Raw genomic sequence first — 27,487 nt, forward strand, 5'->3', positions numbered from 1 at the left:
ATATTTATAAATATGATTGGTAAGACTCGTCTTCATTTTAGATATGGCAATAGGGCTCATGAAAAAATGCTGAGAGTTCCCAAATATTTGATCAGGGCTAGTTATTTTGTCCTGGTAGGACGCATCATGCTCTCTCTTTCCTTTTCTTGTGTGGCTCATAAGGAATGAACATGGTCGTGAGTAACTTTTACTAAGTGAGGCCTAGTCCTTGCATAGCTTCTCCTGCAGAAGAAGGTTTTCTGGTCATTTTGCAGAAGGAGAAGGAAGCACAGGAAGCTGGTGCCATGCACTGAACCCCACAGAGTCAGGCACGACGAGCTATTCCCATAGTGCCTTGTCCTGAACCACAGGCCCATGGCACAAACATAACCCTAAAGACAGTCCCTGACCCAAAGAGCCATCAAGTTCCTCCTGCAGAAGAAGGTTTTCTGGTCATTTTGCAGAAGGAGAAGGAAGCACAGGAAGCTGGTGCCATGCACTGAACCCCACAGAGTCAGGCACGACGAGCTATTCCCATAGTGCCTTGTCCTGAACCACAGGCCCATGGCACAAACATAACCCTAAAGACAGTCCCTGACCCAAAGAGCCATCAATCAACAAAATGGAAGGCAGTATGTAGATGGTAGAGAGCACTGCAAAAGGACGGTCAGGCAATATTAATCACTGTGTTAGGCGGTAATGGAATTAGCTCATCAACCTAATTATTCACTTAAAAAACCTGTGATATCATGGCAGAGAAGAATGACTTTATGGATGTGTGTATCCTTTCCTATTCCTTGGGATGAAATTTGTTCTCTGAGGCTATTCTGGACACTCTTCCCTTCCCGCACCCCCTGCCTGCCCCCAACTATATGGGCTCTGCACTTGCTTTTATTCACTGGCAGAAAGTTCTTGCAAGAATGCATTTCATTTTCACTAATATCCCTGTGAAACATGTCACTCAGATTTATGAAGTCCTTTAGATCCTTGTGTTGGGACTGAATGTGAGTTTCCACCTTCCACTGTTTACCCTGAAGAAGTGATGAGTCAGAACAGATTAAGGAAAAGGACTGTGTCTCTGCAGCTTGAGTCTTCCCACATTACTGAACAATCAGCAACTTGCACTATAGCGGTATTTAAAAAGTGCAACCTGGATCAGGGTGGCCACTGCATGAGAGGGTAAGAAATGGCTCTCTCCCTGAAGAGCAGCAGTCTCAGTGAAGGGGGATGCCACTGAGATCAGTGGCAGAGCTCTCAGTTGCAGCAAAAAAACCCAAACAACGTAAACATCATGCTTTTATAGTAAATGCTGTAGTTCGTTCTTGATTTCAAACAGGGTAAGTACAGTCAGCTCGAATACTTCATAACCCTGTTGATTTTGCAGAGTAAGAACTTACTTCCAGAATTTAGAGAAACTGAGGTGGTGCCCCAAAGAATTTATAATTTCACAACACCCCACATAAGTGCATTCAGTCAATGGGAAAGGGAGGGGTAAATAAGCCTGGAGTGAGTTTTGTTTTCAAGGTCAGAGTTGCAGGGAAGTTAGCCATCTGTGCATTTGTTTAATAAAGCTGCTCAGAAATGTTGGTGTTTCAGCCTGTTTAAGTTCTGTTTAGAGGTTAGTCTGAGCCCTTGGGTTGCTTTAAACAGAGTCCTGATAATTTCTCTGTTGCTGGAACAGTTGCATCTGGAACGCACAGATGTAGCGGCTGCTTTGAGGAGGTTCTCAAGGTCAGGCTTTGACTGGGAGGGGATCCCAGGAAATCTGATCGCCTTCATTTGTCAGTCACTGGTGGCTGGAAAATCCTACTTGCTTTCTTCCTCCGGCTCCCACCAGGCTCTGGCTTTTTAATGCATGCGGTTCTGTATTGTCAGCATCTGAGAGTCTCAGATCTCAGTTAAAAGTCAATTATCCTCTTGCTTACCAGTATTAAGTGGCAAGGCAGTTTTGCAGGTGTGTGATGGGCCAGCCCCATTCATTTCTGTGGAGTTTACAGTCTTACTGTGTTTCTAGATGAATGGGAAAACCAAACATCTAAACGTGACCTAATGCAAAACTCTCTCCCAGAGTTTACACGCGGTCCCAGTGTCTTATTTTCAGGTGGGAATGAAGGTTATTTTTGAGTTCCCATCTGCGGTGCTTGGCGTTTCTGATGATAAAACTACCTGCATAGTTGTCTCCTTTCTGCAGCTGTTCTCACTCAGTGCAGCTCTGCCTGAGGAAGGAGGCTAAAAGCACCAGAGCCTCCTCTCTTCCTCACTTAATAGTTTTGCCATAGGAACGCCCTCACGGATCCCATCCCTTTGTGCTGGGTGCTGTAGGCAGAACAAAAAGACAATCCCTGCCCTAGCAAGTTTAGCATCTAAATGCAAGATGGAGGCATAAGCCTCGCACAGCGAGTCGCTTGCTGCCCAGAGACTCTGCAAGCAGGATGTGTACGGCAGTATTTACTGGCTAATGCGCACAGCAGAGAGCTGGGACCAACACACAGCTAGGCACCGGTATACTCCCTGCTCCTGGTGAGCCTGCACAGGCCAGGCAGTCATCAGCCTTGTTTCTCCTTGGAAATGAGCAGGGTCCTTGATGTTGCTGAATTGTCATCTTCTGTTTTTTTCTTAAGATTTTACAGCTTTTTGTGTAAGTATTTTCCTCCTTGAGCTACTACATGTTATCCCCTCAACAGTTACAGCACTTTTGATAGTTTTTACTTTTCTTATCTTGCATCATTTATATACCTTCTCACTTACGTATATCCTCACTTATACAGCTTCTCACAGCTCAACAGTAATTTTCTTAGAAAAACTGAGCCGAGGCTGTGCAATTGTGTGGCACCAGAGTGAGGCCTCGGTCATGGACCTGAGCTGGGCTGCCAGTTACGCATAGGGAGCCCGATGAAGCAGCGCTAAGAGGGTAGCAGCACCGATGCATAGATTAGCAATTGCATTGTGGGGGTTGCATCCTTTCTAAGAAAGGTATTGAAGAGCAAAAGGAAGGAGCTTTGCAGAGGTTAGCGCTGATTTCCAACCAGGCAGGAGAAGGGCAGCATGGAAAGAGGCAAACGTGGCCTTGCTTGGCATCAGTGGTTGGATGCCTGGCTTCACAGGGCAAACGCAGGCAGAAATCAGTATACTGAAAAGGTATAGGAAGAGCTCAATAGGGAGGGCTAAGCGACAAAGGCCTGTCTCCATTTTGCAGCCCCACTTCCATTTGATGCTGCAAAGAAGAGGGAAATGGCAGAACGCTGACATGGTTGGAGTAGGGGGTTAGGCAAGTGATCTCTGGGGGGGAGCGCTGTCTGGATGTCAAGATACATGTAAGCAAGGCCAAAGGGAAGAAAGATGATTGCAGTAATTGAAAGGAGAGCCAGGCAGTTCTTAGGTATTTGAAAGAATAGGAAAGGCTTTATCATAGACGTGTTACGCATAATGAAGCTGCCTGACTTAGATGTGGCTGGCCTAGGAGAAGCTATAGAGAGAAGTCAGCGTTTGGTGATCCACAGATTATAGGTTCACCATACAGGTAAGATGTTGTAGTGTCCCCAGAGATGACGCAATCACATGGAGGAGTGATTTCAGGGGAAGGAAAACAGGAGCTTTATTTTTAGCCATATTGGGCTTGCATTATCAACTCTAACAGCATCTCTCTGCCAGTTTCACCATGATCTTGTTAGAAACTTTGAAGAACACGTACAGACAAAACAGAAATTTGCCAATCCTCAGCACACAGATGTTGGCTGGATCTGTGTGTTAATGCAGATTGAAATATTTCAAAATAGGAGGCAGAGGGAGAAGAGATAGGGACCAAAGAAAGAGCTTTGTAGGGAGCCCCAAGAGCTAGATGGGAACAGAATGGGAAAGCTGCATGTCCCTTGAATGCTGTTTTCAAAGTAACCTTTAGAGGAGTAGGAAGATAATGGAGAGAGGCTCAAACCAATGAAAAGATCTGGTCTCGGTGGGAGCACCATCAGTGGTGCCAACAGCTGCTGAGGAAGAGCTAGACCTAAGAGCTGGCTGAGAGGAGGCCATTAAAGAAGGGGGGAATATGGGCTGCAGAAGGTTTGGGGTGGGACTGGAGGGGAGGATCTCCCAACAGCGATGGTAATGGCAACAGTTAGAGGTGAGGTTTGGGATGAGAGAGGAAGACAGAGTGAGGCAGGATCTGGAAAGTGGCACTAGGAATGAGCGGTTGAGTATTTGGCTGCAAAGTCTATAGAAAAATGAAGGGGTTTTTTGATAGCTATTCAGGATCCAAAAAGTATGACAGTACCATTCATTGTTCTCTTGCTTTTATAACTGTGTCATCTAAAAACTCGGCTTCTGTTTTGTGGTTGTTTAGAGTCTGCCCTTTGTGAGATATTTTGCACAATGTAGCCTTCAAAATCTTCCTCCTGTTTATTACTACCCCTGCTCTTTTTTTTCTTCCAAATGTCATCTATTTCATTTGAGAATTGTACCCTGGGGTGCTTCAATTATGTATGAATGTGGAGTATTTGGGATGTGCTATTCACAAGTGCTTTCAATTTGCCATCTGAGCTTTGAATATGTGTAAAATTGCCAATATTTTAGTTTCTAGGGCACTCTTAAATGTGCAGTCAAGATGCAGCTTTTGTTCCTAAGTGCTCAGTTTTTTTACCCAGTTTCTAGTGAGACCTTACGAACCTTCCGCATGAATTTTCCATAGAGTAAATTGCCAGCACAGAGCAAGGAAATTCCTGTTGGCTTGTAGCACAGCTGTCTACTCTGAGACCTTCCGTCCTCTGGTGGTGCTCTCCAGCAGTCTGCCTCTGTAGCCAATCATACTTGGTTTGAGTTTCTGAACGACAGGTGATTGACTTGCCTCTCATCTGTCAACATGTGAAATCTCCTGCTCAGAAATGTGATGTCTTTTCTGAGTGCCTCTGTGTAGGCAAATGGTCTTTCCAGAACAGTTTGCACTGTTTTTCTTGTTCTGGAAGATCTCAGCACAGACTTCACCCATACCCTGTCGCTCGGGCATTCAGGTATATTGATTGATACCTACTTTTGCATTTGTGATGGGAGGAGGCAGAAGCAGTTGTAGGTGGAAGGAAAGATGAGCCAGAGGCTGTGAAGGTCTTTTCTTGCTGTCAGGCTTTTAAAGGGAAGAGACTGTTAGGATACTGCATGAAGACTGAAGGCAGAAGGGGTGAGTTAAACGGTGTGAGAAGAGAGAGCTGGTATTGTGCACACGGGATTAAAACATGTTGGATTGAAAGTATCTGTTGCAGTAGGGCTGCAGTAGATAGAGAGATAGCAGAATTGAACGTGTAGCTGTTCTGATAAGAAACAAATAATTGAGGGATGACTACAGAAGGCTCCATTTCTGTCCCAGCACTGCAGGATAAAGAGCTTCAGCCTGTAGTTGCCTCCTAAGACAGATGATGTCACATCTATAGAAGTTATCCCATTTGATGCTGTAGATCGAATGGATCAGTAGCCACTAGAAAAAGACACACAGTAAAAATGATCTCTGCAGATATTCAGGAAGCATTGCTTTGACTGTCACCCGCAGAAGCAGAGAATGTTGCTGCCAACATCTCCATCTGTTGTCCAGCAGCAGTTGTCGAGCCTGTACTTCTGATAACCTTTTGCTGTTGGAGCACATGGAAAGGGCACAAAGCTCTAATGCTGTCACAGGGCAAACCAGAAGCTCTGGTGAATAGTTTAACAAATATTTTTGGGGAGCAGCTTCTGACTGCGCCTGTGAAGGTCTTGTAGCCAATTTCTGGCAACTCTGCTTTTTCTGCAGACTGCTAACTGTTAAATACCACTTCTGAGGCAATACAGAGCTGGGGGGAATGCTGTGGGCTTCAGTAGGCAGGATCTTAATGATTTGAGGTAGAATGAAGTAAGCTGGATGAGAGGACAGGGAGAGGGAAAATAAAGGCCATATGGGATCCCAGGCACTTGCAAGGATATTTGAAGCTATGCCTTTGCCAGTTGTCTGTACCCAGCCGCTGTTTCACAGCAGCCTTAATGCCTTCCAACATTATGCTGCCATCGCCCCTCTTCCCAATAGAGCTGAGCATGATAAAGCTTTGAATCATGCTTCTCCAAAACAAGAAAAATTGTGCCAAGAACAAAGGCTGTGCTTGGATAGGCAGGAAAATGCCCAAGGAGAAAAAAGGGAGATATATTTAACATTGGAAGAGGAGGGAAGGTTCCGTAGTGGGTATGGACGTTCTGGTAAAGGGCACTGGGGAGGTGAACAGAGCAAGGGGGTATGAGAATCACAAGGTGGCCATTACAAGGACCCTTGAGATAGAGGGGAGTGCAGAGGGAGGGTGCCAGGTGCACAGGGAACTCTGCTAACAAAACCTATGGAGTATGTAGCATCCTAGTAGGAAAATAGTGATATCTCAGTAGTTGCATGGTGGGCATGCTCTTTAAAGTAGCTGCCTGCAGACCCAAACCAGCCCATGGTGAGGGACCAATTGGCTCACCAGCAGACTGTCTCATCCCTTGGGGGATACTCTATGGGGAACATGAAGCGAGCATGCAGCAGGAGAGACTCTTGGTTGGCTAAGACTTACTGCAATAGGGGAAGAAAGGTGCAGGACACTTTCCTAGACTTAGAGATTCCTGTTCTGTTTTCAGCTCAACTGCTAATCCAAGGTCAAAACTAATCTGTCTGCAACTTTCGTCACCACTGCCTTGTCTGTAGATTTTAAAGGCTTGATGTGTGGTCTCTGTGCTGACATACTAGTAGCCTAATCTTAATTTCGATGACAATAATCATGAAATACCTTTGCTGTAAATTTGGAACAATCTGCCCTTTGTATGCATTGCACTGTTAAGCTGCTCTCTTGAGCCCTGATTAATAACCTAAATTACTTACCGTAATTAGCTAGTCCTCAGCCTTAGCATTGGGAAAAGCACAAGTCTGACAGCTTTCGAAAGTGAGTGGAGCATGGTCAGGGAGTCTACAAACATTCCTGCCTTTGTCCTCATCTGGAAACTGTTTCTGTCAAAAAATGGATTTTTTTTTTTTTTTTAAGATAAATAATGTATCTTTAAGACTTCCTTTTAATATGTGCTGTACTTCTTTTTGGAATTAGCGTGTATTCGTCCTTGCACCAACTGTGTTCTTTAGCATGTCAATTACTTCAAAATACAAATTATGTCCCATTTCTCAGATTTCATACATAACACACTCCTCTGGGGTCTGTTGCACGATGCATGAATTGCTACGGAATATTACATTAGTACGTCTAGAATACCAGTGCTGGCAGATACACCATCTAAAATAGGGAGAAGCTGTTTAATTGAATTTTCTTCCCCTCTATGATCATTGAGATATAAATTACTGGGAGCACTACTGCAAACATGGGAGCATTTTTGTTCTCTGAACATTGTAATGAACTTTCCTTTATGAAGGAGAGTGTTGCTAAGAGAAACAGGTACATATACAGGAAAGCAATGCTGCATGTTCTGCATGGTTGAGGTCTCAAGCAAGTTTAACAAAAGCTCGTTGCGGATACATCACTCCAACAAACAAGGCAAAATGTCTTTTTCCTGACCCTGAATACTGAGCAAGTGTCAGCTTTTTCTCTGACAGGTAAAATTTTCTGGAATTCCTAAAAGATTTAAGTATTTCAGAGCCAAAGTCACAAAGGCAGGCCTGGGCAGATTTTTCAGAAAATTTGCATTTGTGTGTGTTTTTAAATCTTTGCAAGTTCCATGGTGTTACAGTACTGTTTGAGTGACTGAGCACAGTGTCTGCTGCTTCTCATTTCTCTTTCCAGCGGGTTATTTCTGCTGACTTTTAGACCAAGATGAAGGTCAGATGCCTGTTGATTTTAATAGGTGTTCAACTTTGGTGAAAGTTATACTTGTAAAATACTGTCAGTGAAATAAAATCAAAGGCTTGTGTACAAAGGAAGGGTTATGTGCTTTCTCCCTCTGCATGACAATGCAGAAGACTCCTCTCCTAGAGGGATTGCTTGTAGGAATGAAGGAATAGCTTTACTTCAGTGCTCTTTCAGTTGGTGGGTATACTAGCTGGACTGTGTTTGGTTAATTATAGTCACATTACTAAGGGATAAATGCTCCTGCACTCTAACACAAACATGTATGTCTACCTACAGATGATGGTGACAGCTCCCTTGAAATGCTTAGCGTTGTGGACTGCACAGTAGCAGGCTACACGCTAAAGCTACTGCCATCTGCTACAAATGAGCCAGGCATTTCCCTATTAACAGCAGCATATTGCGCTGTACCCTGGTTCCTGGTTCAATCTGTTTTGGTGGGTTGTCTCCAAATCATGATCTAAGTAAAGGATCTAAGAATTAGCACTGTACCAGGAGAGTTTGATGAGGATGTTCTGGCTGGTTGGGTATGCGTATTGCTGGCTCCTCACATTTATGGGGGTGCACACGCACTTGTGTCGCAGCCTAATGGTTGCTGCCAACAGAAATAAATCTGAATGTTACTGCAGTGAGCTAATAGGCCATTTCCTTCTGGTCATCTTGTGGGGCCTTTTTTAGAGCTGAAGTTCCCATGCTCTCCTTTTGCTGGCAGCATTAAAGCCTATGCAGATTCAGTACATGTAATCTCAGTTATGACTTGAGTCTTTTCCTGCCAAGCAAACAATCTTCAAACTGCACAACAGTGACAAGAACCTCAGGAAGCCCTTAAGCTGAGGCAAAGGACACTGTATTTATCGGTAACTGTGCCAGCTAACCTGAGGTGGTTTTAAAGCAACAGCCCCTTGAAAGAGGCTTTAGATATTAGCAGTTTATAAAAAGTATCTGCTGCCTTGATGCTCAGCTTGTCTCCAGTTGAGCTGAGCATGTATGTTGGCAATTGCATCTGCTCCCTCTGGATTCCTTATAACCTTTTGACTTTTCTTACCATTTCTTGTTTAAGATTTATGTCCATCTCAAAGAAGGGAGTGGTGCTGATGGGCTGGATGCTTTGAAGAACAAACCGCAGCTTCACAGTATGGTGGCCAAAAGCCTTTGTCAGAACGCCTCTGGGAAGAACTACATCATCTTCACTGGCCCGAGCATTACCAGCCTGAATCTCTTCGAAGAATTTGAGAAGCAAGGTGTGTATCAGGTGACTCACTGGGTTTTAATGATGACAGACCTAGGGGCCCTCCTGCCACTGAATTCAAAAAACTCCCAAAAGTTTGGAGTGAGATTTGAATTCCTTGTCTAGATAAGTTGGTGATCTCTAAGAAAAGATCTCATTTGTGAAAAGGTACTATGCAGTACCTTTCTAAGGTACTTTCTAAGACTTTCTAAGTTGCTCTTTAAATCTTCTTAAAGTTCAAAATGAGGATGTAAAAACATTTTTAATAAGGGTATTTGAGGCCCTTGCTTTTGTTCTTTGCCTTAGAAATGTGAGGTCTAATCTCCTATATGGCCTGGGGGACTTTTCAAGGGATTTCCTAGCTGCCTGTGTTTTTTCTGTTCCCATTGTGAAAGACTAGGGATGGGATGAATCCTTAAAGTTGTGCCTTAGAAGTTCTTGCTGGTTTAATATATGTTAAAGATGTGACCTCTCTAGATGACATTTTATGCCATTGCAAAAGCCCTAGCATGGTTCGCTTTTTTTGCTGGTATAAACATGCCTTGGTGAGACAGTTTTTAGTTCTGAAAGCATAATAAACTCTACACTGGCAAAAGCACACTTGCCAGAAGAATGTCCATCGATACGGCAGTGTGGCTCTCCCAGCCAGTTTCTTCCTAGTGCGGAGAGTAATCCCAGGACATCTTCTCTGTCAAATGCCCCTTCACCTTGGGTGTAGAAAAGCCACGTGTTACTTTGCTTTCAGAAATGCTGAGGACTTGTGACTCCCCTTAAATTACAAGCTCCTGCACTCTTGACAGTCATTTATAAGTCATCTCAATGTAACTCTCGGCTTGTTCTTCAGTCAGCACGGCCTTTCAGAGTCGGTATGGTACGTACAATAGATCCTTCGTAGCAGTAAGACTGGAGGCTGCCATTATGAATCATGTAGGAGGAGGCTACAGGGCCGTTTCCCTTTTCAACACACCACTGACAATAGAGTTTTACTTTTGGCATGTTTTCCATTGCAGAAAATTAAACCCACCTGGGGCATTATATTAATGAAACGTGGCCCAAAGCAGGGGGAAAGACTGGAAATTGAGACAATATCTTGATTCTCATTTAAAATGAGAACACCAGTGAGCTGCACCAGTGCTGTAGTTGAGCACTTCAGACTGTGCTGGCACTGAGGGCTGTCTCTGTTGAGCTCCATGCAGGACCTAGCTCCTACATTATTTTAGGTAAGCTGGAAGCTCACAGAGTACAGTGAAATACCACCATATTCTCACAAAAGAGTCATGGTTTCCCAAATGCTGCCAACAGCCAAATGGGAAAGAAGTCAACCATATTTATCGTGCACTGGAGTTTTTCCTCTGAGCAGAGACTGTTCTTTAGTAAATGACTCTTTTCACAGCTGATTATAAGCATTACATTTTTAAGACTACCAAAGCAATGATGCAAAATGTGGGTTCAAAAAAATGTCGAGGATAACTCACATACTCCTAGTACCTGAGATGTGTCAGGTTTAAATGTAAAGACTGACAGACAAAAACTTGACTGCTGAGTCGAACCCTTTATGCTCCGCTGGGGAAGGATAAAGACAATATGGCATGACCCAGTTGGTCCATAACCCCGGTGAAAAACATGCATGGCTACTAAACCAGCTGAGTGTTTATTAGTTACAGATAATTCAAATTGTTCACAGGGGTGAATTATTCATGGTCTTTACACTGAACAGATCATTCAAGTTAACAGTTCCTAGCAGGTAGCAAATTCAGTAATGTCTTTTTAAAGCATGTAATTTTGACTTACTATCTGATATGTTATATATGCTAATGCTGTACTGAGATTTCAGTTTGGTTCATGGTTTGTTATATGCCTTCATGAGATTTTTTTAATGATACTTGACAGCTGCTTCCAAAATTATATTTCAGATCTGGTACCACCTTCCTAGGGGTGAAGCTATGGGGTGGGGGGTGGACACTAAGATAGCAGGTTTATTGGCTTTGCAAAATAGCATGGCACTCCTATATAAAGATGATCACAGGGAGGACGTGAAGGTGTTTCTGTTTAATAAGGACATGGGATTGTCTGCATTTGCCATGAGTTACTAGGGCCTAGCTCAGAGGTTTTGCAGGGGGATGTTGAACTGGAAGGACTATGAGACAGTTGGAGAGGTGAGATGCTAGAGATGTCAAGCAGTGGTGAAGTCAGTCAGAGCCCTGGAGGAGATGGTGTTTACTGACTCTACTGTAAAGCAGCTAATGTATTGCCAGCACCTGCTGGGATCCTACTGCACTGGCAGTACATTTAGGGAGAGGCAGGCAGAGAAGCCTGGACTCAGCAGAGAGATCTCTCTAATGTATACACAGTCGCCCTCAGCAATGACCTTAATGCTTTTTTGGTATGTGGCTTAGCCAACTAAATCTGAACAGGGCCACACCATGACCAAGAAGTGTCATTAGAGCCTGTTGAAGAGCATCTATGCTGAGGTGCTCATGACAGTTCAAGACCCATTCTTAAACTGATGAATTTACTTTTCTGGTTCAAGAAAATTTAGTTTCTAGGCTAGAGCAGGATCAGTGGTAGAAAGATCCTTTTGAGAACTGAAAAGAAAAAGAAACTGGTATTGACCTTAACTGCTTTATGTTGTTTGAGGGGTTTTTTGTAACTATCAACAGAGAAATATGGGGAGATTTAAATAAGCTAACGCTTAGAAACTATAAATTTTTTGGGAACCTAAACTGACATTTAACGGAACTAAAGGAGATTCTGGAAAATCTAGAAAGAGGCACCCACTAAAAATGTATTAGTTCCTCTCAAAATTCTTGATGAGAAGGACTGGGGGTCTTGGTAGCCAGCAAGTTAAACATGAGCCAGCAGTGTGCCTTGGCAGCAAAGATGGTCAACACTATCCTGGGCTGTGTTAACATGAGTGTAGCCTCATCCCTGTAGATCAAGGGAGGTGATTACTGCCTCCTACTCAGCACAGTTTTGGACAACGCCCCCCAACACAGGAAAGGCATTGATAAACTGGAGTAAGTTCAGCAGAGGGCCACCAACCTGACCAGGGGCTGGACCACATGCTCCGCTATGGGGAGGGAACAGCGCTTGTTCAGCCTGAGAAGAGAAGACTTCAGGGAGGACCCAACAGCAGCCTTACGCTACCCTGAGGAGGTTATTGAGCGAATGGAGCTGGCTCTTCACGATGGTGCATCGTGGAAGGACGAAAAACAACAGACATAAACTGAAACAAAAGAAGAAGTTCAGACTAGGTGTAAGGGTTTTCCTGAGGACAGTGGAGCAGGAAGCCCAGACAGGTTGTTCAGTCTCTGTCCTTGGAGGTTTTCAAGCCCAGACAAGATAAAGCCCTGAGCAGTGCTGTCTGACCTCGTGGCTGACCTTACTCTGAGCAGGGGATGGGACTAAAGACCTCCCGAGTTGCCTTCCAACCTCAATTATCCTTTAATCCATAGGATCCTGTGATCCTATGAAGACTTTTGTGGAACCTTAACTATCATTTGCTTTTCCTAACCCCAACCCGCACATGCATTACTGCAAAAACTGCAGTGTTCTTTATGGTAAGCCTGCTGTGTAGCACCTTCACTATACCACAGTAGAGAATATGTGCCTAGTAATATAAAGGGATATCGGTGAACATAATTCTAAGATCTTTGAAGATACCAAAAGCTGAGAAGACTTCAGAAAATAAGACAAGGCACTTTGATCTTTTTCAAAATCAAAAACCTGAATAGACCTCTCTTTTTATTTTTCAGGGGACATACAAAGCATTTTTTTCTCTGGTCTCTGAATAGAACTGGAAACCTGCACTGAAATGCCCCAGATTCTCTTTTCTGCGAGCAGACAGCTGTCATTGTTATTTGCTGTGACATTCATTCATAGTGCACATCTTTTTTTCCCCCTCTAAGCACTAGTGTTGTCCCTTACAGAGGACAGCACCTCCTAAAGCCCTGTGTCCCATGCTTCCCTTAAACATATGATCCCCAAAACTCCCCTTTGCACTTTCTGAACCAGCAGGAGCAGCTGTCCCGCAGAGTGGCTGGGGTTGACAAAGCCGCAGGAGTTGCCAGCCTGGGAGACCACGGCACTCCCACAAGCTTTGCAGGATCCTGCAGCTCCAGCACATGGACTAAAGCAAGCTCTCATCTCCTCCACAGCAGGCCCCCCAGTTGCCCTAGCTCTGACTTGATCCAGCGTTGCATGCAGGATAAATGATTGCAGAATGTGTATTTTTAGAATCATAGAATCATTAAGGTTGGAAAAGACCTCTAAGATCATCAAGTCCAACCGTCAACCCAACACCACCATGCCCACTAAACCATGTCCCTAAGCACCTCATCTACATGTCTTTTAAATACTTCCAGGGATGGTGACTCAACCACTTCCCTGGGCAGCCTGTTCCAATGCTTGACAACCCTTTTGGTGAAGAAATTTCTCCTAATATATGTCCCTAAGCACCTCATCTACATGTCTTTTAAATACTTCCAGGGATGGTGACTCAACCACTTCCCTGGGCAGTCTGTTCCAATGTTTGACCACTCTTTTTTCAGTAAAATTTTTCCTCATGTCCAATCTAAACCTCCCCTGGCGCAACTTGAGGCCATTTCCTCTCGTCCCATTGCTAGTTACTTGGGAAGAGACCGACACCCACTGACACCCTAGTTCAGTTTGCCTGAACTAGCTTGAGCCTGGCTGCCTTTGCAAATGGTACTAATGAAGGTGTGGTGAAACAGGCTTCAGCACAAGCTCTCCAGGGCCTGGAGACCCTGGGAATGAATCTTGGGTGACTACATCACATTTCCTCATCTTTGCTAAACTAGCTTAGGTGTATGCATTTATATTGCAGTTACAGTTTAAGAAGAGCAGAGGAGGACAACCTGTCTCTGTTGACTCCTGTGTATGTGGCAAACACCTGTTGTGATTCTGATTTAATTACACACAAAAACTTCATTGAGCCAGATGGGCATAATTTTTATTGCTTCTATTGCTATAGCAACTGGGTGGTTTTAGAAAACTCTACAGATTAAGGGTGTCATCTGTGATGAGAGACGCTAATAAATCTGCAGAAGTGTTGCACTTTTCTAGGCTGTACAGCAGGCAGGTTACACGGTGTGTTCCTGAGAGAGGAAATGGTTCCCATTATTCTGTATGAGGAGTGAAACATCTGCTGGAAGCTTTCTGCAGGCTTATTGCCTGAGCTAAAGGAAAGGCTACAAATAATTATTATGGGATCTCAGAGATGGCTGTTGCTATTTTGAAGCTCTAGCACAATAATGTATTTATTAGCTTGGTTTTATACTATTGCCGTCTCCTGGAGAGAGTAAGTATCACCTGTCAGTGAGCCATAAACTTTAGGCAGCTAAGGAAATTCTTCTCAGGCTTACTTGCTATCAGAGCACAAAGTTCTTAATATTGGCTAGAAGAAAGCTTTCTAAAAGTTTGCTATGATAATGCCAAAGTTTGCAGGTACATGACCTACACTGTTTGTGTACCTTTTAGCGAGACAAGAAATTAAAAAAAAAAAAAAAAAAAGCCTTCCAATGGAGGTGCAGTTCCTCCTGTATTGATTGTAAGCCTGTTGCCATCAGGCTTTTCTCGTTGTCTTTTGTGGAAGGAACTTACAGATTTCCAGGGACTGATTCATTCATTAGAAATAACTGATGGAGTGCGCATTTCCCCCTTCAGAATGAAGTTGCCCCATTGCTGTGTTGGTTGACCTTCTTCTGATGTGAGTGTCTTAAATTTCTGATGGAAGAGCCTTAGCTCCTTGTAGACCTGCCCACAGCAACTGGACCAATTAATGAGTATTAGCAATTATTATATTAATATTCCTGTAGTATCTGTGAGCTGTTGAGGGGATGCTCAGCATGCCAGGCAATATACGAACCAAGGACAAAGGCTGCACTTGCACTAAAGAGCTTTAGGTCATTCCGGAAAGACAGAGGCAGAAGAGCCACATAAATCGAAACCCAGAGATAACATGCTCAGGGGAAGCCAGACACTGTAGTCTGACTTAGCGTTTCCCCTGGGAGTATATCCAGTTATCTAGCGTGCAGAATTCAGCATGATGAAAAATTTGATCAAGCAGACTTAGCTGACAGATGAGCTTTAAACTACCACAAGCCTCAGCTGCCATATGAAAGATGTGCACAAATGTCACCTGCTTCCATGCCCATCATTTTTTTTTCCACTCAGGTGGGTTAACGCAAAACCAAGGGACACCGAGGAAATTTCCATCCAAGATTTCCTTGAGTTCAATTAATTTGATCAAGAAGATCTGCTTCTCTTGGACTAACAGAAACAGGCTGTTATTATTTCACAGCCTAATGACAAATTCAAGCATTGTCATTATTAATGTTGTTTCCAAACCTTGTTTGTGCCCACCTGGCTGCATTGAGATGTGTTTTATGGTGTTAGATTTTATTTGTTGCCTCTTTCACATATGAAAGGCCAATTTTTTTTCCAGGCCAATTTTAAACATGTGAAGACTATTAGATTATAGATGTTATTGTTGGGAAGATACCCTGAATTCTTCTCCTTGTCATTTCATCATGACAGTGCAGGAGGTGTCAGTACATTTCATCAAGAGAGTAGGCTTTCTGCACTTGTCTCGGTTTCCAGAGACATTCATGTAGGACACAAATCTGTGGTATTACAGGAGAAGGCCAGTTGGCTAACATATCTGTTGGACTAGAAAGGTGTAGGACAAGCTCTTTCTCTAGTCAGGTCATTCAGACTTGCTCCACTGCTCTTGCTTTCTGGGTCCATGCAGTGTCTCGCTGATGGGGAATGTTTTTGTTCACGTGCAGAGATCTACTGCTGTGGGTTGCTGAGTGCCAGGAAGAGTGACTGCACAGGCCTACCTCCATCCATGCTGAACAACCCTGAAACTCCCCAGTCCAGAGGACAGTACAGAATAAGAATGAAGGGAAACATGTCCTTGATCTGCTGGTACAATAAAGGGCACTTTCGTTTTCTGACCAACGCCTATTCACCGCTTCAACAAGGTAAGCAATATTCCTACTGCTCATCTGGAAAGTCCACATGCGTTATGTGACAAGGCAAAAGTCAAGATAATAAGCCTGAACAAAGAGCTTGATCATAATATCCTAGATAAACAGTAGCGATAGTGATGACTTCCCTTTTGTGTCTTCCTACAGCTATTCTTTTTTCCCATACAAAGATTAAAAGCCTACTGCTAATGCAGCCTCCTTTGCTGAGCTGGTGGAGGCAGTGTCCTTTTGGGTATAAAGATTATATCTTCACTGATGGTCAGAGAAGGGAAGAAGGTGGTTGTATAACACTGTTCTAGCCCATTTGCAAAGCATCTTGTAGGATTGCTGCTACAGGAAAATTAATAAACGTTATGATGTAGTTGGAACTCTGAGCAGATCCTACAATTCATTTATCTTATGCAGTAAAAGCTTAGTCACAAATGTTTTTTTGCCAGAACTAAATATGATTAAGGCTTCCTGTTGTATGTTAAATTGATTTTAGCAGTTGATGAAAAGAAACCAAAACAGATAACTTGGATAGTTCAAATAATTGCAAAGAGCTTCTTGATACTGAAATCTTTTCCTTTTTGAAAGTATACAGATGGTTTTAAGAAGGTTTGGAAACTTCTGTAAGATGCAATATGATTAGCTAACTCTTTGAAATTCATCTTTCAGTGAAAACACTGCTTCAGTTTCTTTTCATTTTTATTATTCAGATTTATGTGTAACTGCCTGAGACAAATAAAAATAATCTAAACCTTTAAATGTAAAGCCACCAATTCAAAGGCATCTTGTACGCTCATGTTCTGAATCCCAAGTGACTCTCACATGCGTGTACAGGCCACAGAAGCAAAGTTAAGGCCTTGAATTACTGTATGGTAAGCTGAGAAGTTGACTTAGCGTGGTATTCAGTGCCTTGCCAGAAGTCTCATTACCTTAGCAAAGCATGGCTGATCCCAAGGAATTCTGCTGGGCACTGCAGCAGAGCGAGGACTCGGTGACTTGGATGGACCGGTGTCTGAGCACAAATGCTGAAAATATGTATGTGAAGGAAGTATGACACTTTGGGGACCCTGCTGAAGCCAGTCCCTGGAGCAGTGTTGCTCCCCATGAGGGGCGTTCGCCATCAGGATTTGTGCTATTATTTCCCTTGTGCACTTTGCTGGATTCAGATTATTCAGCTGCACTAACTGGGCAAGAGTTAACACTACACATCACCTGGTTTTTATAGGCTAGCATGGAGCTGTCGGTTATAATTCATAAATATTACTAGAAAAATACTCTGTAAACGTCAGTGTTAACTGCCCTGTTAAAAGAGAGGGCAAAAGCAGACTGCGCTGGCAGCATCCTTTACAACCAGCGCATGGAGGTGTGAGCTGTTATGCTTGTGATTGACCTTGGGTCTGTTTTGGCATAGATGGGATTGTAGGTTGCATGTGTGAGGTAGTTTAACGTCCACTGATTAGGACCTGTGTGTGTGATGAGCAAGACCTGCTCAACACATGGCTCACCAAATGCTGGCTGGGACAGTTGACATAGTTCACGGTGAATCAGAGCAGAAAACAGAGACTGGCTTTTTAAAGAGTGGCGCTGGGGGGAAGAGAGTCTCTAGTGGAAAGCTGGGAACAGATGGAGACTCGGTAGGAAGGCAGGAGACCAGATTGCCTGCCTCTAATTTGGCATCTCTGAAGTCAGTGCAGCAATGCTAATTTAAACCAACTTGAAGCTGGACCACCAAAGTCTCCTCTAAGGCATGTAAATATAGAGGAGGAAGAGCTTGCCTCCTTGAGGCAAGCTGGTAGCACAGACCTGCTGAGCAGGTCCCTACCTGAGAGGAGGTAGGGACAAAGGGTAATAAAACCCACGCAGGGTAGTTGGACAGAGACTGGCGCCAGTGGGATCACCTGACAATGCATGGTACGTGTTTGCACTTGGTTGAGCATAAATGTTGGCAGGGGTGGAGGAGGCTGTAAAGAGAAAACCTTAAAAACAGAAGGCAAGAGATGGTCAAAATAAAACTTAGAATGAGAAAAGAGGTGGATGTAGCTAATAATGAGCTATTTATTGCAATTTAAAGGAAAGTCGAGAAGGTAAATCTTGCCTATACTCAGAGTGCAAATCCCACCCAAGCCAGAGGCACTAGGAGGGCAGTACACTTGTCAGAGCTGATCTATGAATACTATTCCTAGATGCAGCAGGTTATTTATTATGGATGTTTTTAACCAATGTGTCATAATACATCATCTCAGATGCTAAAGGATGAGTCTTATTCCTTTAGTCTTGCAAAAATGTCCTGCTTACTCTGCTATCAAGTATGAAGTTCCTGCCTAGAACAAAATTCAGTGGGGTTTTTAATTTCCCTTAAGCTTTAACTTGAGTTTAATTTTTCCTTGTGCCTGTATTACAGAAGAACTGAGAAGCCAAAAGAGATTGGGACCCCCAGAGAGTAAAAAGTTACCCTATTCTAAAGCAGGTGATATATGTGCTGGCTCAAACCTCCCCGTCTGTGGGACAAGGCTGCATTTTTGTTTTTCCACTCTAGATCTGGTGCCCACTTTCCTAGCATCTCCATTACTATGTTCTAGAAATAACTACAATCTTTTCTATTTTTCATATGAAGCAGGATGGAGCAGGCAGCAACCTCACTTGCTGCATAGCAGGATGACCAGAATGACATCTTTAGCAAAAACTTGTTGAGCCCCAGATCTTTTTAAGAAGTAGCTTCTTTCTAAGAGCTTTCACAGCTGCTCTTCACCAACGAGCTCTACTTAAAAGCTAAACGGACAATAGCTAAGGATAGAAAACAAAGCTTGGGCCACATATGCAAGGACTAAAGAGCTGCAAATGGCGTGTGGGCATCTCTCAAGTGACTTCTGAGAAGATGGGAGATGTTGTGGGGGCATTGCAATTGTATGAAGCTGTATAAGTCCCTGTGTGGTTCTTAACCCAGGAGGAGCTGGAGTGAGGAGTGTCTGGTGACAGTCTAGTTTCCAGAAAAAATCAGCTTGTGAGATTGGCCCAGAACTGAAAAGTCTGAGGAAGGAAGCATAACATTAAAAAGTATGTTTCAGGACAGGGAAGCTTAGGGTTTTAACTCTAAATTTCCACGTGTCCTTTGTGAGACTACATTCAGGGGGTTGTGTCCAAGTATGGTGAGAGTGGGGATGGGGCCGGAGGACTCTGATGGGAAGACCTTGTACATTAGACCTTGTACAATGCTGACTGTCTGCAATTCTGATAAAGAACTGTAACAAATCTAAGTGCTGATAAAAAGCCATATAGCACTTGGAACATGCAGTTATATTATGTTATGAAATCTCAGTGCTTGCCAAGGTGGATGCAAGTGCTAGTATTACTGAGCCTCCATTTTTAAAAAAACAGGATTCTAGCTCCTAAAGTCACAGATTGGCTTAGAATAAGTGTTTGAGGAGACAAACATATGTACACCTTTGTCTTTCTGCTTGTTTCATTTGGGGTGGTATTTCCCAAGCTTTGCTTGACGAGCATATAGCTTAAAAACTTTAAAAAAAAGTTTTAAGAAAAACAAAACCAAAAGCTGATGCCTGTCTGCGGTGGCAGCGTCGTGGCTGGCAGCTGGCACCCCTTCTAGCATGCAGGCAAAGGCAGGCCGTGGCTGCAGCGCAGGCGGTGTGTTCCCTGGAGTGCTGCCAGGGAACGGGAGCACGCGATGCTGGGGGAGGACCAGGAGGGGAAATAGCTCATCGGATGTGCCAGGCTGGCTTGGGACTGCTTGCTGCTTGCAACACAGCGATGCTGGGGGAGGACCAGGAGGGGAAATAGCTCATCGGATGTGCCAGTGAGTCAGCTGGCTTGGGACTGCTTGCCACAGAGACCTGCAGCTAGGAACCACCCAGCTCTGGCAGTTGTCTTCCCTGGAGAGGTGGCCTATGGCTATGAAACAAGCCTAGGAAAGGCTATAAAAATTATGTGCGTATAAAGCTATTTATATTCTCAAAACAGAGCAATGTTACGTGGAATAGAATAGAAAGTGAGAGGGAGTATATGGTACCCACATAGCTGCCACCACAATGCATTTTTTTAAGGATTGTGAATACAAAGCAAATTGCAAAGGAAATATAAATCCTCCAAAGGAGGAGATGGGGAAGAAAGAGAAAAGAGGAGAGCAAGAGGAGAAAGAAGGGCATTTTTTTGTAAAACGCTGGCACCAGGAACATACATACTTACCCTTTCCTGACCTGCCCAGGTGGGATGGCAAGTGATTTTGCAGCACTGATGCAGCAGGCTGGTGGTATATCAGCCCTTTTTACTTCATGCTGGCCAGATTTTTGTAGGACTCATTAAAAGGATCAAAAAAGCACTATAATAAGTATGTGAAGGTAATGAAGGATTTATTTATTTCATTGTTTTTTTCCTCTCCCCTCGGGCTACATTTACACCCAGCTTGGGGAGGCAGAGGTGAAAGGAGAGTGTACTGAACAACTTAGAGGTGATATCATTTTGGACTCTTGAAAAATCAGACTTGAAAGACCCCAAATAAATTGCTCCATGGCTCAGCTGTAACATGACATTTAGTCTGTGTCATAAGTCTTGCTTCAAAATAGAGCCTGCCAGCTAGGGCAGCACAGGGGGCTTGACAGACGTAATGGATGGAATGAGACTTCCAGCTGAAGGAATGAAATGGTGAAGTCTGTAATCAAAACGTGAGGAGCATTTTAGGGATGATTGTAAAACAGTTGGCAGAAGGAAGGCAATGAGTGTTTGAAGGCTTGAGAAATGAGAAAGCCGGGGATTGTACCTGTACTGAAACAATGCTGAGAAAGGATGCAACCAAGCCTGTGCTTCTCTAGACCTGGAGAAAAATAGCGTTGTGCCTGGGGGAGAGCAGGGATCCTCACTAGACAGCGTGCCGTAGACATGGAGCAAGAGATGGTCCATACCCTGGAGTGCTGACCATCAAACCCTGTGGGGACATAAAGTCAAAAGTTACAGAACAGACTCCTTAATAAAGTACTACAAGTTTGTTTTACTTATCCTTCCCTCCTACAAGCAGCTTCCCCTGGATGGGGAAAACACAGAGGAGAGGAGGAACAAATCGGAGAAGAGCTAGAGGAGTTTCTTGGAAGAGCATTGGACTCATAAATACTGCTGTAGTGTTGGAGAAGGCCAGGTCAAAGATGCACCGTGTGAGGAAATGGGGCCTGTTTTTGGAGTAACCTGCTCTAGGCACCACATTTTTGTCTATGCAGAGAGTGGTTAGTAGGTAGCTGCAGAGGACTTGTTGCCTTACAACAGATTTCTGCAGTAGGCAGGATAATCAACCCCCACGATGAGCTGAATTACCTAGCCAGCTGACCAGGCAGGGCAGGGAACATCACTCGCAGGCCGAGAAATGTGTGCTTAGCTCCACTGAGCAACCTAAGCGTACATCTGAGCTCTGGCTCCCCGCAGCAGTGAATCAGGCTGCTTGTCATTTCAAAGATACTGTGGTTGTGGCTCCTTCAACTCACCCACCAGCATCACCTCTGTCTTGACTGGGTTTAGCCAGTTGGCTCCTTCTTGTTGCATTTTCTTTTCTTCGTCAATTAGCACCCAGTGGAGTGGAAGTACTGTTGCTTTTGGCCCCCATGGGTGGAGATAAGCAAAGGATTTAATTTCAAAGGACTCATTTGGGACCTTAAGAACTCAAAGCATAAAATATCAAGTCGCAGCTCTAGAGGTGACCACAACTCATTATGAACCAACAGAAGAGAGACTAATACACTGTCTGTAGGGGGCTACTGTGGGACTACAGCAATGTGTGTTTTTTTCTGAACATATGGTAAAAGTGTTTGTGTCTAACACCTTTTCATTTCCAACTGACAAATGATCCTTCTTCTTCCCCTTCCACTCGCTCAATGTACTACCAATGAAAAAAAAAAAAATCAAATTAGCATCTCTGTTGTAGGTAACTTCCCAGTTTTAGGGCAGAAACTGTCAATAACGTTTACTTTATAATAAACTGTATATAGAAACCATATCTTCTAATTGCTAGACCTATCATGTGGATTTAAAACTGTTATGTTTCTAATTGATGCAGGAGTTATAATTAAGAGAAAAAGTGGAGAAATTCCATGCCCATTGGCGGTTGAAGCATTTGCGGCTCACCTTAGCTATATCTGCAAATATGATGACAAATACAGCAAGTAAGTAAGAATATGTGCGTGTGTGTGTGTGTGTGTATTTCTTTCACTCCTTGTCTGTTGCTGCAATGTTTGAGTTCTCCATGTTGAGCTGCAGCTGAGGGCCCAATCCTACTTTCACGGAATTAATCTCTGCCAAAACTCCTGTTTCAGTCAAAGATCAGAAGCTGGCTCTGCACAAGGGCAAGAGCTGCACTGCTAGTGTTGGTTTGGCTCTATCTACCCATCCACCAGTCAAAAAAAATTTGAGACTTATGTCCTTAGCATCTTGTAAATGACTTTTAAGAAGTGTTGGGAAGATGAGCCAGCAGGATGATGTTCTTGGTGACATCAAATTGAAGGCTAAATAGAGAAGTCAACAAGGGTCTACCAGCCCCACAAGTCTCTCAAGCTAGCTCAGCTCTCCACCCCTATCAGCAGATGGTGTTTAGGTGATTATCTGTCCCGGTGATATTTGTGTCACCTGGAGCCAGAAGAAAAGGACGTTCAGTTGTGGATGTAAAGCTGATCTAGATGATCTGGGAGAGCAGAATGTAGATCTTTTGGCTCCTGAATTCCAGTTGGGGTCCTCAGTGTTAGCTCTTAATGTAGCAGGGAGAAACAGAAACGAGTAAGAATAGCGGTGGTGAAGCTTGGCTGTGGGAGTGGCAATGAGGTGCAGAAGATTTCAAGAACTAAAAATTGAGGAGAGAAAAAGCAGCAGGGATTTTCCAAGCCAGTTCTGGGCAAGGCAGCAAGAATTCAGTAGAAGAGATGAAAGAGGAGGCGGTGATTGCTGGAGACCGACGTTGGGATCTGATCTGAGGAAATCAATACGAAAAAGAGGTGAGGTAGTAGATTTAAATGGTTACTAAAAAAAATGAAAGAAGGAAAGTGGGAAATCTTACGACCTAAGAGCAAATATTCTGGCAGTCCTAGAATTAGTCAGAACCGAAATATAAGGATGTCAGTCCCTTCTAGTTCTGCCATAAGGTATGCTCCACATACCAGCACTGCACGCTCTGGCTCTACCCCCACATCCTCCCACCTGCTGTTGACAGCAGCAGAAATCATTCTTTGCTCGCAATAGAGATAAACAAGAGAAGAAGCATCAGCAATCTTCCCTAAACTGTAACGTAATGTGCCTGAGGCTTTTTTTTAGTTACAAATTGAAGGGATTCAGACCCACAGCTCCCATCACATGGATGTTTGTCACGGGTAAACTTGAGAAGTCTGTATCGGTACTCTTACTTAGATGGAGTGGTACAGAGGTGAGAGTGTTGCTGAGGTTTTGCTTCTGAGAGCAAGGAAGTCTGTTCTTTTAGACACTACTAGAAATTTCCAAAATTGTGCAACTTAACTGTAAATGACTTTCAAATACATTGTAGAAAATTCCTTAAGATGATACTTGCACTAGGTATTAAGTCCTGGGCTGCCTTCCCCTTTGGGACTGCAGAATCTTTGTCTGGGGTTATTTTTTGCATCCCAGCTGCAAGCGTTTGGCTGAACAGTGCTTTTCCCTCCCCTTCTCTCTTGGCTTTTTAGGTATTTCATTTCTCACAAACCAAACAAGACCTGGCAACAAGTATTCTGGTTTGCCATCAGCATCGCTATAAACAATGCCTACATCCTCTACAAAATGTCAGAGGCCTACCATGTGACAAGGTATAGCCGCGCACAGTTTGGTGAAAGACTTGTAAAGGAGCTCCTGGGCTTGGAAGACACCTCACCCTCCCATTGATGCATTGTTCTTGGTGGCGTAGGCAGGGGGTGGAGCGTAAGCAGAAGAAGATACCACACGTGGAACGGCAAAGCAAGGAACTTGTGACACCACCAGTGCTGTCCTTATCCAAAAATGCCAAGTGATGCCAGTAGAGAGGTGGAAACTTTGTTCCTAGTAGCAGCTGGATGTAAACGTGTCCTGCAGAACGTGCCACTGGAAAAGCTGACACAAAATTGCATATGTGAATGCCCTGTGGGAATCTGTCCACCAGAAACAGACTTAAATTAGTCATCATCTCAATACTGTTGTTGAACAGGGTCATGTTGTAAAGTTCCTCTTGGGCTAAGAGCTTGTCATAAGCTGACATAGCTCAGCAGTCCTAGGCGGGCATTACAGAAAACTCTATACCTTACTTGGAGTTATTCAATTCTGGGACAAGCAACGTAAGTCTGCACCATGGGCTGTGATTGAGAGTGCCTGCCATCCTGTAAGGCATCACTGCTGTCCTCCCAGTGTGCTAAACAAAGCAGTTCAGATACACGAACACTGAAGCAAGCGTACCGACAAACAAAACCTTCACAGGCAGGCAGCCAGGAACTGAGGACCAGTTAAGATTTTTGCTTTCTGTCTTTTTTTTCTTTCTTTGTTTTTTTTATTAATGTAATGTAAGACAATTTGATCCCAGTTAGAACACAGCAAAATTAGGGGAAACCAAATACATTAGTGAATTTAAAATAGAAATACATTACATTGATTTTCTTTTTTAACCAGGATGAAACATTTTATACACAAACAAACAATGAGTAATACTGTAAGTATTAACAGTGAGTAAAACCAGTAAGTAATACTGCCTCGCATTTTAACTGCCACAGTCAGTGTACAGGTGAGAAATCAGAATATAACAATTATATTTTTTCTTTATTTCAACTGTATTTTAAACGTTGCTTAAAAATCTAATGTAATGGACTGTTAAGTTTTTAGGAACAACAGTTTCTTTCTTTTCTTTTGTAACTGTCAAGACCTTTTTGGTCCATTTTAGAACTTAATTTGGCACACAGTTGGCAGGAAAAAAATAAGTCACTAATAGCAGTGTGTTTCCCATTATCACTGCGGGGTGTTCTGTAGGAATTCTTCTTGTTAGAATTCAGGGCTTGTCACAGTAGCTGTAATTAAGCAGATTACGTGTTTAGCAAAATAACATAGCATTGTGTTTTACAAAAAGAACGAAGTCCAGTTGCAACCAGACCTTAAACCTCACTAAAACAGAGCAAGCCCAAAGAGTTCTCCTGTTCTGAGTAACACTGTAGAGGACAAGCATCGTCATGAGCTGGTGCCCATGGCTGAAACGCTACGTTTTGGTGCTGGGGGAATCTGAAGGCCGCTGAAGCTTTGGAAAATAATGCCGAGAGAGAGAGGTATGATTGAAACAAGGGAGAATTGATACTGAGGTGAAATACTACCCTGCCCTCTACACATTACTGATTTCAGTCCACAACTCGATCAGCAAAAAACTCTGTATTCTAAAGGTTAGCGGTGATGGACACAAACAGAATTGCATTAACTTACAGGGCAGAAACCGTGTTGCTTAGAGGACCAGGTGGTTTTAGGTCCCCAAGCCTGAAAGGTTTTACCAAAGAATGACTTGGGTTGATTCAAGAGGAAGGGAGTGATTGACTGATTTCTTTATCAGTGTAAACCTCACCAGGTTATATGTATCTATCTGGCAAGAGACAATAGAGGGTAACCAACATGAATTTGAGAACTCCCCAGATTTCATCACTATGTGATGTGCAAGTGCATAGCATGTAAATCATAACAGAGGAAGAATCCAGCAAGGGTTAGTAAATTACTGACTAGCCCAAAGAGCACCCTTGCACCGACATCTTGCTATTTCTACCAAAGTCTTATTTTTTTGGAGTAGACTTAGAGACAGATCTCACCTGGTTGCAGGGAGAGTAAGGGGATGGCCAACTCCATGGTGGTTCTGCTTGCAATACAGCCTGGAGACTGTCCTACACGTCCTGCTCTGCCTGCCAGCTGCATGATGTACAGCAGTGGGTTTCCTAAGCATCCCTTTTCACTTCTCAGTCCACAAGGTCTCCATCTGGGAAATGTGTGAGAAAGCACAAAATCTTGTGCATTGAGGCCTCCTAGTCTCAAAAGGAAGGAGAGGGTTTGTACCACTCCAGTCCTTGGCAATGCCAAGCTGCATAGGAGCCCAAGGATGAGTTCAAAACTTCTTGTCCCTGCAGAGAACTGAGACCACCCCTCTTCAGACTGAGTGTGTGCAGTAGCTCGTTCTTGGCAGTTTTTTAAGTATTCAAAGGGGGAGAGGAGCTAGCATGAAAAACAAATGTTAAGCAATATAAGCCCACGGTTTCCAGTTTTCTTAGGAAACTCCACAGAGGTACCTGGAGGCAAATAGTGTTCTTAGTGTTAGCTCTCTGCTTCAGACAATGCCAGTCCTGTAAATTTATTTCGTTGTCAAAATCGGGGCAGTAAGGAAAGGTCTGACTGGAACTTTGCTGATGGAGCAGTTTGAATAAACAGTAGCTGCTGGGAGTCCAGCTTCCTTGCATTTCCCTGCAATGCCGGAGGATTTGCAAGATGCACACGCCCCCAGCAGAGACGGCAAGGTTTGCAGGACCTCCGAGGAGCCACGTGGCAGTTCTGAGGAGGCAGCACAGCACTCCCCAGGTATGTCGTAGCCCCCTGAGATAGATCTGGAGCCCTTGGCCAATTGTTACGTTACTCTGTATGCTTAAAGGCTTGGATCTAGGCCATCTCATACAGTAAAATGCCTTTTCTTTTTCAGGTAACAGTAGGTCCAAGGCCTTGGAATGTTTCATTTTCCACTAACGTGGGCTGTTAATTATGTGGATTACTTGAGCTAAAATCATGAGGTCCTAGCTTTTTGCCTCAGGGACTGGGTCCTGAGTAGTTTTCCCTAGAATTGGTGTTGACGGGGGATTACACAGTGGCTGACTATTACAGGGAAGATGCTTTAGTCTCCTTTGTAAAGGAGAAAAATGGAGACAAAATTATAGCTTTGCAATGAATTTCATTTTTCTTAGCCTTAACCATCCCTCATCATTTTGAACTGGTGCCCTAAACATGCACAAACATTCCATAAATAAGCAAAAATATTTATATATATTTATATGTAGAAAATGCCTGAATTTTGGCTCTTGAAGCCACAAGCAAAAGCCACCAAAGCATAGTCTATATCCACAGATGACTATTCCACCTCATCTTCTCCATTTATTGACTGGGAGTGGATAGGTTTTGGGAAAGTTAAGATTTCTCCTTGTTGAAAAAGCATCTTGCACTTTCTCTACGTTACTACAAACGAGGCAAAGTAATTAAGGAAGAAGCTGAATCATTTTTAAAAGTTTGTTAACTGCAGCTCAGCTTCTGTAGCATTTCCTTTACTGCAAACTGGCTTACTGAGATTTGGTTCCCCACCTGCTTGTAACGTTAAAGCTTCTCCCTAGTTAAAGGAACAAAAAGGGGTTAGTCTCGAAGTAGTGCAAGGCTGCTAGTTATAGTGTGTGCGTGTGTGTTAATTGTGCAATGGCTTGTGAAATGACTGCAAA

At 43.5% G+C, this 27,487-nt stretch overlaps 1 protein-coding gene across 1 annotated transcript in view; it reads left to right on the forward strand.

Moving 5' to 3' along the window:
* Positions 1-27,395, forward strand: part of PGBD5 (piggyBac transposable element derived 5) — a 39,862-nt gene extending 12,467 nt beyond the window's left edge. The window contains exons 3-6 of the mRNA XM_009281773.2: positions 8,866-9,046; positions 15,843-16,040; positions 22,087-22,192; positions 23,714-27,395. Of these exons, the coding sequence (XP_009280048.1) occupies positions 8,866-9,046; positions 15,843-16,040; positions 22,087-22,192; positions 23,714-23,909 (681 nt within the window). The 3' untranslated portion in view covers positions 23,910-27,395. The remainder of the gene's footprint in view (positions 1-8,865; positions 9,047-15,842; positions 16,041-22,086; positions 22,193-23,713) is intronic.
* Positions 27,396-27,487: the final 92 nt, after the last annotated feature.

The sequence above is a fragment of the Aptenodytes forsteri genome, unplaced genomic scaffold (assembly GCF_000699145.1).
Source record: "Aptenodytes forsteri isolate BGI_AS27 unplaced genomic scaffold, ASM69914v1 Scaffold132, whole genome shotgun sequence".
NCBI lineage: Eukaryota > Metazoa > Chordata > Aves > Sphenisciformes > Spheniscidae > Aptenodytes > Aptenodytes forsteri.